The 15448-nt window shown below is 44.9% G+C and overlaps 1 protein-coding gene across 1 annotated transcript in view; it reads left to right on the forward strand.

The window, feature by feature from the left end:
- LOC310775976 (mitogen-activated protein kinase kinase kinase kinase 3-like) overlaps positions 1-15448 on the forward strand; it is a gene marked incomplete at both ends in the record, with an annotated part of 191619 nt that overhangs the window by 64956 nt on the left and 111215 nt on the right. The window contains 5 exons of the mRNA XM_083636096.1: positions 4496-4551; positions 6161-6208; positions 7778-7820; positions 13770-13842; positions 15010-15141. Of these exons, the coding sequence (XP_083492222.1) occupies positions 4496-4551; positions 6161-6208; positions 7778-7820; positions 13770-13842; positions 15010-15141 (352 nt within the window). The remainder of the gene's footprint in view (positions 1-4495; positions 4552-6160; positions 6209-7777; positions 7821-13769; positions 13843-15009; positions 15142-15448) is intronic.

A 15448-nucleotide genomic window follows, 5' to 3' on the forward strand; every position in this document is an offset into this window, starting at 1 on the left:
CCCCCCTGCTGTCCCGGTCATTGCTCCACCCCCTCTGCCGATCTTCGTAGAGTTGTAGACTAGCGCCATGCTTCTTCAGATACATCTTCTTTTCACGTAGCACATGGGAAGATCACCCTATTCCCCCAGTTCCCCTCCCCACAATTGTGCCCGTATGGACGCCCCGACCAAGCTGTGACCCCCGTTTGGTAGGCAGGGAATCTCCCGCTGGAGTGTCCGGACGCCCTCCTGTAGACAGACTTCCTGCTAACGGCTGCTCATCACTCACTGAGGCTTTCTAAGGATCTTACAGATGCTGATATGTTCTATAATAGAGGGAATGCACGTGACGTCACGGACGCGACAGTCAGTGCGGGTACGCCCACTCAGCTGCGGTGAGTGTCAAAACGTCTAAACAAGCCGGGTGGTGCCGCCGGGTCACTGTGTTTAGCGTTCAGCTTCCGCGAGAAAACAATGAAAATGGGAAAGTGCTTTTGTGCCATTGACTGTAAAAATAGATTCAACAAGGCGTCGGAGGTATCTTTTTACAGGCTGCCGAAAGCTAATGAAACGGTCCCGGTCTTCTCTGCAGCTATCCAGGGTTTCAATGAGGGCTCATTCATTCTCTGGCTGTGTTTTACCTGCACAGATATAACGTTACATGAGTGACAGTGTTCACTATGATTGAACAAAGCTAGCGTGTGTTAGTGACAGCGTATGCTATATTTTTCTTAATAAAAGTTGTAATAAAATAAATATTTACCTCTCCACATACAACCAGAATATCCATTGCTGTCCTCGTTACTTTAATGTCGCCAACAAATCCAGCCTTGAAGTACGACGCGTATGCTTTCATGCTTTGGTTTGTGTATTTCCCCGGCGTCGATATTAAGTACATATAAATGTCAGGAAACCCTATTCCTGGCCACATGTCTACGTCCATGGACCACTGGTTCTTTGGCAAGCTGTAAGGGTCACATTCGAGTCCAACTGCCTTTAATTTAAGCAGATAATCGTTTATATTAGCCGTGGTTTCGCTACTACCCTTGGCGGAAGCCACGTTTGTTTTGGAAATTTGACACTCAGTGCTGCTCAGTCCGGCTGAGGGGGCGTGTTCGGGAGGGGGCGTGGCGTCGGTGCATTCCCTCTATACCAAGACTAGGCTGGAGCCTGGACCATGTGTTTATAGACGTTGCGTTAACAACAACAGGTACTTCCCGGTAGGCACCTGTCCATTTATTTAAATTGTGGAGATATCACAGTGCTACTGTGCTGATAAACCAAATCTACCTAACAGTGACATCTTACCGCCGGTCGGACTAGCTGCTAGTTTTGGGTGAACTCAAGCTGTAATTGTTTTGATTCTGTGGCCCAACAGTTGCCTAACAATTAGGTTTCCAAACTAACGTTAGTGAAAGTGTTGTTAATTAATGAGATATGAAAGAATCAAACATGCATTTTTCTCTTTATCTCAGTTGTTTCCCGCCCTGTTTGCTCCACTCCATTAAATTGTATGTATGTGATGCAGGCGTTTACCCAGACGTTATTGTAAACAACTTTGTGATTCGGTCTATATATCTATCTATATATAGACTCTATACTAACACTAAGGGCTCTATCTTCCCAATGGCGGTAAGCGCCCGTTTTGCGCTGGAATAGCAAAGCCCTAATTGTGGGCGTGTCGGCCCGCGGCGCTTCACGTCATCTCGGCGCACATCTCCGTATAGGCGTGTTTATGCCCAAAAGCATTGTGGAGGTGTGCTCATGCCCATAAAACCACAGCGTCACGTCAGCAGCTTCCTCCTCACTCAGAGGGAGAGTGAGAGAGAGAAAGAGAGACAGAGAAAAGATAGCCTAGATGGGGAGAGAGAGAGAGAGAGAGATGTGAGGCTGTCATAGAAATCAAATAACGTGCTCATGCCCACCTGTGAATCACCTGTGTATTATTGCCAATTCACACGCTGAATATGTATGGACGTATGCCTAGCCTATTCCTTTTCAGGCTCTCTTCTCCTGCATCTCCGCTGCGGGCATATACTGCATGTGTAATTGCGCAGGTACTGAAAGCCGGCGATGAGTGATGCTGCTCTATTTGAAGTTCGTTCCACCAGCACACATTTTATTAATCAGCTATTTTCTATTCGTTTCTATTAATATATATACATCGAATCCCACCAATTTAGCCCGTCATTTTCCCCTTGGCGCACATAAAGACACATGCTTCCGTCACTGTCTGCTTGATGGGGAGAGGGTGTCTCTCTCTCTCTCCCCCGACGAGGGAAGTGGAGAGGGCTATTGCGGTGCTATTAAACGTATAATGGTTGGAAAAGATCAACATTTGCTTTTTATTTTCTCCTACCCTCTCCTACCTAAAGTAATCTAATGTTACACCACAGACCTGTATGGCCGGGAATTATGTAGCCTAATAAAACCATGACAAATGAATTCTCATTTTTAAATCAAGGTGTGTTTTTTCTGCAATGTAGGCTCCGAGGAGAGAAGAGTGTGTGCAGGCGCGAGTGGAGTGGAACGGGCAACTCCCAAACCTCTCTTTTTGCGCTCGCCACATAACGACGGTATCTTCCCCACAGCGCTAAATGACACTTGCGCGAGACACATGATAGGCTAGAGGCCACTGACACGCCTGGGCCACGCCTACACCTGTGTCATCACAGCGCAAAACTGGACGGTGGAGGCAGACGATACTGTAGCAATAAGAGGCGCGCAAACGCAGCGCAAAGGCAGCGCAAACGATAGCGCCGTACAACGATAGGGCCCTTTGTCTGTTGAATAGAGGATTGCTGAGCTTAATCGCAACCTGGTACCTTAAAAAAAAGGTACCAGGCACGCAGCAAAGCGATTTCATGAACCAACTGAATTGCTCTTGATAGCGGACATTGAAATGAATTATTAGTCTAATGAAAACGTAACACACAAGCTTTTAACACATTTCCCACACACCACAAACACTGTGCCCAGCCCAGCGTTTTTATTAACCAAATTGCTCTTGATAGCGGACATTGAAAATAAATTACTGTAATAACGCCAATGAAAACGTAACACAAGCTTTTAACACACAATCGATTTTTAAACATTTATTTCAAAACATCATTGTAAAATTCAGGCCTTTAGCCAAAGCTTCAATAACAGAGCTCAGCTGACAGTTTAACCTGCAAATGAAAAATATAAAAAATAAAAAATAAAAAATACAATAGGCTAGCACATAGGCCTAGCTCCCCCCCGCCCAGGCCAGCCGTTTGTTCCAGGCCAGAGAAGTCCCAACAATCTACAAAAACATGCAATAATATAAAATCATAGATAAAAAGTTGAATCATACACAATAAATAAAACCAAAAGTAAAGCGTTAGCCTTCCCAATGGCCAGCAGCATCTGTTATTCTGGCCTCATAATAAGCACTGAGGCGGGTGGTCAGAAAGTCAAATAACATTAAAATACATTGTATGCTTTGGTGCGATGTAGGATTTTGTCTTTCAATATCCTCATTGCAGCCTCACTTGGTGCAGGCTTGGTGTTGTTGCTTCTCACAGGAATGTGTCCCTGTAACGGAGCCCAACATGAGCATGAGCGCCTGGCCAATCCCGGCGCTTGACTGCTGCGTAGGCGGGCACGGGGCGTGGTTTTTGCGTAACCTATGTGCGATTCGAAATCACGCCTCCCGTCGGGGTCTCATGCAATGGAAACGTTTGCTGTTCCAATAAATAGGACGAACCTTGGATACGAGCTGGTATGGTGCAGGGAAGCTATAGTCCACTTAGCTCATAGAAGCTGAGATAGCGAGTTGAATAACGTTACTGTGCTGTTTGATGAAACAGATGTGCAGGTTGGGGAGTGGATGAATTTAGAACATGTGATTAGACTTGAGCCGGACTACGTGTGCATTATATGGTTTTAATGCACACCTGCCGGCCAATCGGAGTGTTCACCGAGACCCTGGTATAAAGTACATCAGCCACTCGGATGTTCTCAGTTGCATCCATCTCCAGTGCACGTATATTCTCAGTGTCCAGGCAGTGCACCTCTTAGCTTGGCAACAGCTCCACATGCACTACAAACACTGCTCAGTATCTTGCCAACCAGCCGACTGCACTAGTTCATAGCAGCCGCGCCATGTTGGCTCAAACGTGTCTCTCTGTGAGTCTCATTGTCTTTTCGAGCACCCTACAGTGCTCTATGCCTCCACCTAGCGGTAAACCTGCAGTACTACATTAACATAAGCAACATTCCAATAAGTGCTAAAACTTTGGGAAAGATTATATTAAAAAAATTAAGGGAATTCTCTCAGATTAATATGATTATAATTTCCTGTCAGAAGGGTGTAGTGTAGTGTAGCACAATGGTACTTCACTATAACTTGACCAAATGAGGTCATTGAGCAAACTGCCTAACATATAATCCGACCAAATAAGGCAACAGGTGTGCAATTTTCTCTCTTCGTTCTGACCAAATATGACAACAGGATGATATTGATTATCTTCTTCATTGTTTTGTCTTGCAGTAACCGGCCCACTCACAGAGTCTCAGATAGCCTACATGTCCCGAGAAACTCTCCAGGTAATGTCCAATAAGATTCTTAGATTCACCAGGTACTGTCCAATAAGATTCTTAGATTCTCCAGGTACTTTCTCCGGGTATTGTCCAATACGATTCTTAGATACTCATGGTACTGTCCAATAAGATTATTAGATTCATCAGGTACTGTCCAATAAGATTCTTAGATACCTCTGGTACTGTCCAATAAGATTATTAGATTCACCAGGTCCTGTCCAATAAGATTTTTTACATTCACCAGATACTTCCAATAAGATTATTAGATTCACAGAGTACTGTCCAATAAGAGTAGTAGGTTATCCAGGTACTGTCCAATAAGATTGTTAAATTCTCCAGGTACTGTCTAATACGATTCTTAGATTCTCCAGGTACTGTCCAATAAGATTTGTGCATTCTCCAGGTACTGTCCAATAAGATTCTTGGGTTCTCCAGGTATTGTCCAATAACATTCTTAGATTCACCAGGTACTGTCCAATAAGATTCCTAGGTTTTCCAGGTACTGTCGAATAAGATTATTTGGTTCTCCAGGTACTTTCCAATAAGGTTCTTAGATTATCCAGGTACTGTCCAATAAGATTCTTAGATTCACCAGGTACTGTCCAATTAGATTCTTTGGTTCTCCAGGTACTGTCCAATAAGATTCTTAGGTTCTCCAGGTAATGTCCAATAAGATTCATAGATTCAACGGGCACTGTCCAATAAGATTCTTAGATTCACCATGTACTGTCCAATAAGATTCTTAGGTTCCCCAAGTATTGTCCAATAAGATTCTTAGGTTCTCCAGGTACTGTCCAATAAGATTCTTAGATTCACCAGGTGCTGTCAATAAAATACGTAGATTCTCCGGGTACTGTCTAATAAGGTTCTAAGATTCTCCAGGTGCTGTTGAATATGATTCTTAGGTCTTCTAGGTACTGTAAAATACTAAAATAACGTAGTTCTTCTCAGGGTACTGTCTAATCAGAGTCTTAGGTTCTCCTTGGGTCTGTCCCATAAGATTCTTGTTTTTCTTCATGTTCTGTCCAATAAGATTCTTAGGTTCTCATGGCACTGTCCAATAAGATTCTTAGGTCTTTTAGGTACTGTAAAATAAGATGATGTTGTTCTCCAGGTTCTGCCCAATAAGATTCTCCAGGTTCTGTTTAATTTAGTTTACACCTTTACGTTACTTTTCAACAGAACATTATGAATGTTAAAAACATTATACTGTATATTGAATGTTTTAAGGCTGTTACACACCAAGAGTCATGCGAATATACAGCACTGATATACCCACCTGTCAATCGAAGCAACAGATGTGTACACGTCGGACGCAAATTTCTGAAAAATCGGCCATGATCCGAAAAATAAACCCCGCAATAACGCTCAGCCAAACTTCGCCGTTGGTATGCATGTTTGCATCGACTAATATAGGTTCGAAAAATATTATTTTCGTGCAAATTAATCGCATGAAATTAACGCTCCCGGTGTGTTAGGACGTTTATTGATGTATTTAGTGTTGAAACAGTTTTGTCAATCTAAAGATCTGAGATGTATGTGTGTTCCATGTTGTGTGTCTATGATATACGATATGACATGTCTGTTACATGTGTGTCCTGTCTATCTTCTGCAGGGACTCTACTATCTGCACAGCAAAGGCAAAATGCACAGAGACATTAAGGTATGATGATTTAACATGATTTATATATATATTATATATATTATATTATATATTATATATATATATATATTTATATGATTTATATATATGATGATTTCACAGAGACTGTTTCTGCTGTGGTGAAAATAGCATGATGTGAAGCTGTGGGCAGGGATGCAAACTCGTCATCTTTAGGTGACAGTCACCCTTTTCTTTCCAAAAGAGGAGGATTTCTCAGTGTTTTTATGTTGGCCCTGGTATCTGTCACCTGTTTAAATAGGAGGATTTCTGAGTGTTTTTATGTTGGCCCTGGTATCTGTCACCTTTTTCACTCTCCATGACTTTGCATCCCTGTGTGGGCGTTCTGCTCCACTTCCTGCTCTGCTCTGCTGGACAAACATGGAGGCCTTTTTTTTTTACACACGTCCACCTCTATAGACCCTTTTCACAGCAGCCATTTTATGTCTCAAAGCCAAAGGTGCAACATTCATGAGGGCCCCGGCGCTGGAACACCTAAATGGAATGGAATTTGTAAACCATCATTACCATCATAGTTTTGGTTACGCCTGTGTTTATCCTACATTTGAGGCACACAATGGCTGCTGTGAAAAGGGTCTATTAACGCAGCTCGACTCTGGACCTGGAGAGAGAGAGAGAGAGAGAGATAGATGAACGAATAGACAGGCAGGCAGACACACACACACACACACACACACACACACACACACACACACACACACACACACAATGTTAACAAAACTATATTAAAACATGGCACAAGGGTTAATAAAGCTTGATTTGGCAATAAATAATAATGGGTTGATGTCGATTTGAATTCATACCTACTTGTTGTCTGATGTCTGATCAAAGCAGCCAGCAGCGCGCACACAGAGCTCCACACATGCAGCATGTACGCCACACACCCCCGCCCCATCGGCTCCTCTCTGCTTTGACCAGACGAGTGAGTGGGACGGGAGAAACAAAAGAAAGGAACATGTCGAAGCGCGTTTCAAAAAGCCCGTTGTGGGACTATTTCATCCAGAAAGCTAGGCGTCAAAGTACGATGTAAATTGTACGATGCTGCTCTTCTGCAATTTTCCAGTGGAAAACATTTCTCCCCGTACAGACTACAGCGACATGTGCTTGGGATACCTGGCGACGTGAAAGCGATCAAACGTCGCTGCAGTCTGCAGTGGAAAACTGCATTAATCCGCCTTACTTTCTGTTTATCGATTACTAATCTACCTGAGAGGAGAAGTGATTTATCTGCGTTTACCAGCATCTGGTGAAAAAAATCCTTCAGCTTTGTGGGACTGAATGCTTAATAGGCGGGCGCAGGGCATGTTCTGATGTCCTGACACAGAGTCAACATAGCAGGAGTTGGACATCACAGTGAAGAGTCTCCACTCTCCACAGCAGATGACTGTCATCCAGCTGTTACTGCTGAGTCAACATCTGGAGTCTGGACTGTAGGCTGATATCCATTGTGTGTGTGTGTGTGTGTGTGTGTGTGTGTGTGTGTGTGTGTGTGTGTGTGTGTGTGTGTGTGTGTGTGTGTGTGTTGATGCCTGGTCTCTCTTGTCTCTGAAGGGAGCCAACATCCTGCTGACAGATAACGGATACGTCAAACTGGGTGAGTCACCTTCACCTTCACTCTCTCTCTAACACACACACACACGCACACACACACATGCACACACGCACACACATGCACGCACACACACACACACGCACACACACACACGCACACACATGCACGCACGCACACACGCACGCACACACACACACATACGGCTCTGACCGGCCGGCTTTGACCAGTGTCAATTCTATCTACCATCACACCATTTCCTGTTTCGGTGTGTCAAATTAAAAGTGTGAAACCAAGCTAACAGGAATGTTGCATTTGACAAACAAATTGGTAACGTTACTTAACTCATTGAGTGCCAGCCACTTTTGGAGAACGGACGCTCCCAGTGCCAGAGTTTCAGAGCGTTTTCAGTGATTTCTCGAGGCCCACAGAATATTGTGTGATATTACTATGTAAACACAGAACATGCCCGAAGAACGATGAGACTCTCTTCTATCATCAGCAAAAAAAAGTTTATTGATATCATTTTCCGTTCTTTAGTTATGAGCCGGAGAAGATAGGTTGATTTCACCAAAAAGAGACGTTTCAAATTAGAAGCTGAGATAATTAGCCTTTTGTGAAATGAAGCATTTCAAGCACATGACTGACTCTGAAGCTAATATTTTCTGATGTAGTGACACCTCAAAAATAATTTCCTTCAATAAAACAGTGAAAACAAAGGAATTTTGTTTGGCAAAATAATATTTTTTAGCTGCAACCAGCAGCGCTGGCCCCTGCGTGCGCTGCTGGTTGCAGCTTCTTGCTGGTCTTGATTTACTGCTGGTGGGCATCAGATATTCTAGCTTGTGTTTGCCAAACCTGTCCTGCTGTCTGGGTCTGTCTGGGTCGGTGTTGTATGCTGCCCTGCGTGCCCCACCCCGCTCAACTGCAAACCCCACCTCCGTGGGTGTGTCTTTGGTGGCTCTGGTGGCTCTCTGCTGCCTTTGCTCTGCACTGAAAAGTGCGCTACATCCAGCTTTTTTACAGCGTTCCGCATGTATTTGTCACCGGCTCCCATCGCTTCTAGTTGAGAATAATAACAACTCCACAACTAATCATGCGGATGGGCTATCGCAGCGGACACGGAGGGGCTCAATTGTGGCAGCAGATTGGCTGCTGCAGGCACAGCTAACGTTATGCTTCATGCATATCGATGCATACCGATGCGATTTCCGTTTCCCCATGACTTCTTCTCTGTTTTTTCCTCGACTTTCTCTAATCTGGAGAGCACTGTCGCCACCTAATGGGTCCGTAAAATAGCTTTTACACATTCAACATCCACCATACTTTCACAGGAGATGGATCAGGCTTTGATCCACGTCCCACCGTCAAAAAACGCAATTGACGGCAATCGTCGTCATTGGCACTCTACGTTAGTATTTGAATTGACGACGATTGTCGTCATTGGCACTCAATGAGTTAAGCAATGACAGTTTGTCATTTAATAAAGCACAGTTAAAACAAACCACACTTACACTTGAAGGTCTGCCATGCTGCTATCCTCCTGGCTGTACAGTGTAAGTCCTGCTTTGGGGCACGCGGAGCGGGTTTTCTAAACTAATGTTAACATTAGCTAGCAACCTAACTAGCCGGCTGCTGTCCACAACTGAGTCAGGTAAGATGCTATTGTTCAAAAGTGACTTTCCTGACACTGTACAAACATCTGACTGCACTGAAATTAAGTAAAGGTTGACGTTATTGACTATTCTCGAATAAAAACAAAAAGAAAGTGACAGATGTTTGTTATTTAGCCAATGTTGTTTCACTTTTTTCTGATGCGGTCGGCTTTGTGGGCGTCATCGCTTCGTTCTTCTTCGTCGAATGTAAGGGTTGCAAGGTATCATGGGATATCCTAACCAAACAATGGTATGGTTCCTCGAAAATGATCCATAACCAGGTACCTAGAAAGGTTGCAAATTCAGTGAACTTATGTATCAAACTGGTTTCAGACAGCCTAATTACAACTTCTTACCTAGAAATGCCACCTATATAGCTCGTTCACTTGAGAATCAGACAGAGGGATTGTCAACATCAGCGGCGTGTTTCTACAGTTGCAGGACAGAGAAAGGGTTCAAAATAGGGAGAATCTGGAATGTTGGGAGCTCTCACAGCCCACCTGCAGTTCCTCCACGGCCCACCAGAGGGCCGTGGCTCACACTTTGGGATTCACTATCGTCGCTGTCGCGGCAGGACCTCGAATCTCCAAAACAGCAACTTTTCAGGAAGTTAAAAAAACCTGTTTGCTCTTAAAATACTGAACCAAACGTTGTCAAAGTTGGCACATGTCTTAACTCATTGGCTGCCAGCCACTTCTGGAAAACGGATGCTCCCAGTGCCAGCCCTTTCAGAGCGTTTTCAGTGATTTCTCAAGACCCACAGAATATTGTATGATATTACTATGTAAACACCGAACACGCCGAAAGAACAATGAGACTCTCTTGTATCATCAGCAAAAAAAAGTTTATTGATATCATTTTCCGTTCTTTAGTTATCAGCAGTAGAAGATAGGTTGGTTTCACCAAAAACAGACGTTTCAAACTAGAAGCTGAGATAATGAGCCTTTTGTGAAATGAAGCATTTCAAGCACATCACTGACTCTGAAGCTAATATTTTCTGATGTAGTGACCTCAAAAATAATTTCCTTCAATAAAACAGCGAAAACAAAGGAATTTTGATGGCAAAATAATATTTTTTAGCTGCAACCAGCAGTGCTGGCCCCTGCGTGCGCAGACCCTACACCTTCTTGCTGGTCTTGATTTACTGCTGGTGGGCATCAGGTATTCCAGCTTGTGTTTGCCAATCTGTCCATCGAGCCTGCTGTCTGGGTCTGTGTTGTATGGTGCCCTGCGTGCCCCACCCCCCTCAACTGCACACTCCTCCTCTGTGGGAGTGTCTCTGGTGGCTCTCTGCTGCTCTGAATTTTCTGCTGCACGTTTCAAAGTGCGCTGCACCCACTGCACCCAGCGTATATTTTCACAGCGCTCCGCCGTTTTTGTGCGCCGGGTCCCAGCGCTTCCAGCTGAGAATAATTTATCTTTTCAGAAAGACGCTGGTGTCGGATGCTCCTTTTCTGGCAACTAATCATATGGAGAAACTATCGCAACAGACAGAAAGGCTCAATTGTGGGAGGAGATTGGCTGCTGTTCACAGCTAACGTTACAGCATGCATCGGTTTCCGTTTCCCCACGGCTTCTTCTGTTTTTTCCTCACCTTTCTCTAATCTGGAGAGCACTGTCGCCACCTAATGGGTCTGTAAAATAGCTTTAGACGTCATTGGCACTCTACTGGGGATGCACCGATCGATCGGCACGTGACCGGAAATGGCTGATTTTCACGTGATCGGCCTCGATCGGTGATCTGCGCCGGTCACTCTAAAATGCCGATTCTGTGACGTGCGCACACCCAAAAGCAGCGAGACAGAGACGGATGAGTTGCAGCCAAAACAAAAGCTGCCACTACACACATGCCACAGCATGTCTTCGTCGGTGTGGAGCCGCGGAGGGGCCGGGTAGGTTGGAGTCCACTCCAGTCTGAGCGGCTCGCTTCACCTCACCAGCTCTTCCCCGACCAGCGTCCACTTCACCGCTGCCTGCTGCTGCTGCTATCTGTCAGTCACGACTCACGTTGTAACGTGGATACAGCCAGGAGAGGACTTGTGTTTCGTATTGCGAATAGAACGACGAACATAATAATAAAACGCATCGGACCAGTGTGCGAGATGATTTTTTTTCGAATGGCGGATAAAAAAAAACGCGCTTTGTGTGTAAACTACGATATTCAAACGGAGTCAACTCAAACTCATTTCCTCATCTAGGCTACTCAATAACAGCAAAATCCACAACTGTAGAGTGGGCATGGCTTCGAAGGTCTCTGGGCTCCAGAGCTATAGGCTATAAACTCCTTGTCCATGGATAACATTTTGACGTTTATTTATTTTATTTTATTAGTTTATTTGGTAGGGACATATACAAAAAAACATTAAACCCCATAGGGGAAGATATGCTTTGTAACAGATTTAGCCATAGGCTACTTTCCATCTGAAGCCCCTGTTCTGTTGCACCTTTTTTCTTTTGGAAAAGTAAATGCATGATAGCTGTGGGATATACTGGAATTAATTGTTTTATATTCATTGTATTTACACAAAAAAGAAAAGCTCTGTCCAGTAACCTGGAACACTTTTATTTTGAGATGTTTTTGAGTGAGATCGTCCTACCTCATGCAAATGATAAGAAATGTGACATGAATGTAAATTTTCTATTAAAGCAAAGTAAAAAAGTAAAAAAATAACCCGCCAATTATTGTTCTTAGAAAAAAAATCGGAATCGGCAAAAATCGGTATCGGCAAGTCAGACTATTCAAAAATCGGAAATCGGAATCGGCCAACAAAATCGCAAATCGGTGCATCCCTACACTCTACGTTACTATTTGAATTGACGTCTTTAGACGTCATTGGCACTCAATGAGTTAATTATAGTTAGTTTCCCGCTGAATGTGTCATTACTTTATTAATATCTTACCTGGATAAGCTCAAATGATGTTGTTTATATTATCAGTCCGACTTGGAAGCACTCTCTCCCGGCCAGTCAGGCGCTGATGGCCGCCTCCACTCTGGTATGCACATGCACGAGCCCCAAGCTCCGGTCCGCGGGGGCGCGTGCAGCCGTGCAGCAGTGCTCCTCGCCTCTCATGGCCGAGGGAAGGCTTTGCCATGGGGATGAGAACAGTCTGACATAACGTAACGTTAACGTTACTTTATTCTCATCAGAAACCACTCCGATTTGCATGTTAAAATAAGTTTGCAGCCTAGGAATAACTGGAAAACATTTTATTGATCTATTAACGTCAGAGGAAGCCAGGATTAAACAAAACGATATCAGAAATACACAGCACATACACAGTTTGTCTGACAGATTGAGGGCGAATGGCGTTACGAGAATTACTCACAAGCTCGTTTGAATGCTTTTCCATTGGTTGCATTTGGTAAAAACCACGCAGAGACGTGAAGGGTGACCAATGGCATTGATTCATGACAAAAAATAAAAATCTGAAAAAATGGACAACACCTGATTTATCGTTTTGGAACAGATTGTTGTTTTCCATCTTCTGTCAGTCCATCACAATATGTGATGGATACGAATTTCTGAATACACACATACAGTACAGTACAGTACAGTACAGTACAGTACTGTACTGTACTGTACTGAACTGTACTGTACTGAACTGTACACACCACTTCTAGATGCTCTTGAGCAAGGCACTGTGACCCTGAACCAGTACAGGTACAGGAGGACGCTTTGCGGTGGTGGTTTTAGCGCAACCTATGTGGGGTTTGGCATAACCTTCGTTATTTCGAATCCCACATAGGTTACGCCAAACCCCACATAGGTTGCGCTAAAACCACCACCGCAAAGCGTCCTCCTGTACTTGGTCAGTCGGCAGGAAAGTATCGCGGGACTTCACGAGACTTGGTGACCGAGATCACGTTTGAGGTAATTTGATCCCTGTGGGACTCCAGGAAACAGCCTTTGGGGAAATATCACTGTGGTGCTTCTTGAGGGATCAGATTCTGACGATATTTGGCGAAAACGGGAATAAAAATAGCTAATTAGATGCAGGAAAGACAGGCTCACACTTGGCCCCAAGTCAGCTCCATTTTACAACTGACTTGGACGCTATTGATGTCAAAACAACGCTAGGACGGCCAGAAACGCCGCGGAGATCGCCTGGTGAGTGGCCAAATCATAATTAATGCCAGGAGATGGATCCAGGTTCAAAAAAACCTAAATTCTCCTTTAAGTGGACCCCTAGCTCACACGTGTGTGTGTGTGTGTGTGTGTGTGTGTGTGTGTGTGTCTGTGTGTGTGTGCGTGTGTGTGCGCGTGTGTGCGAACGTGCGCATGTGTGTGTGTGTGTGTGTGTGTGTGTGTGTGTGTGTGTGCATGTGCATGCATGCAGCGGACTTCGGCGTGTCGGCTCAGATCACCATGACCATCGCCAAGAGGAAGTCCTTCATCGGGACACCCTACTGGTAACACACACACACACACACACACACACACACACACACACACACACACACACACACACACACAGACACACACACACACACACACACACACACACACACACACACACACTCCTACACACACACCTACACACACACACACACACGCACACGCACACGCACACGCACACACACACACACACACACTTTGTGCTAGAGATTGCGAGTCCCCAAACGCCACACAAACCACACATATAAACACAAAGCTCAATATAGTTGTAACTAAGATATTCGATTAAAAAAATATTTTTTCCAACCACAGATTTAGCTACTACATCAACAAACTTCGCATGTAGCTTTAGCTAATCGCGCCCTGCTAACGTGAGCTCCTGAACAAAGTCTCCTGATCTCTCTGACTGAAAAATGTCATTTTAGTGTGAGAATATTCAAAAGATATGTGGCTTCTGAAAAATGGGCCCAATATAATATAAATATTAGTCATAATCATGTTATAAGTCATATAATATAATAAGTCATATAAGTCATATAATATAAGTCATAATCATAATCATGTTCACTCCTCCCATTGACTCTAGTAGACTCAGGACGTGGCACAAGTCTCCTAAGTGGCTGTGGCGAGGCCTCCATGGCACAGATACAGGAAGTGACTGGAAGTTGGGGTAATTGTAATTGGGGTAGAAATTGGGGGGACAATCCAAAAAACAACTGATACAAAAAAGTTTCAAATAAAGTGAGAGAAGTGAGTGATTGGCTGTGAGGCAGAGCAGGAGAGAACAGAGGAAACAGGAAGCAACATGTCAAAGCAGCAGGATTCAGTCAGTGTGATGCTGACACAACACATTTAACTCACCAGTCAGGAAAACTCAAGTTACTGACTCAGCGAAATGTTCACAACACACAACAAGCTGCTGTTTACAACAACAAACCAGACTGAAACGTTTCAGCTGTGTGTGTGTGTGTGTGTGTGTGTGTGTGTGCGCGTGCGCGTGTGTGTGTGTGTGTGTGTGCGTGCGTGCGTGCGTGCGTGTGTGCGTGCGTGTGTGTGTGTGCGTGCACGTGTGTGTGTGTATGTGTATGTGTGTGTCCGCGTGCGTGTGTGTGTGTGTGTGTGTGTGTGTGTGTGTGTGTGCACGTGTGTGTGTGTGTGTGTGTGTGTGTGTGTGTGTGCAGGATGGCACCAGAGGTGGCAGCAGTGGAGAGGAAGGGGGGGTATAACCAGCTGTGTGACATCTGGGCCGTGGGCGTCACAGCCATCGAGCTGGCCGAGCTGCAGCCGCCTATGTTCGACCTGCACCCCATGAGGTGAGAGCGTGTACTGCACCCCATGAGGTGAGAGCGTGTCCCGCACCCCGTGAGGTGAGAGCGTGTACTGCAACCCATGAGGTGAGAGCGTGTACTGCACCCCATGAGGTGAGAGCGCATACTGCACCCCATGAGGTGAGAGCGTGTCCCACACCCCATGAGGTGAGAGCGTGTACTGCACCCCATGAGGTGAGAGCGTGTACTGCACCCCGTGAGGTGAGAGCGTGTCCCGCACCCGTGAGGTGAGAGCGTGTCCTGCACCCTGTGAGGTGAGAGCGTGTCCTGCACCCCGTGAGGTGAGAGCGTG

This window comes from Poromitra crassiceps (genome assembly GCF_964638095.1).
Source record: "Poromitra crassiceps genome assembly, chromosome: 4".
NCBI classification, from domain to species: Eukaryota; Metazoa; Chordata; class Actinopteri; order Beryciformes; family Melamphaidae; genus Poromitra; species Poromitra crassiceps.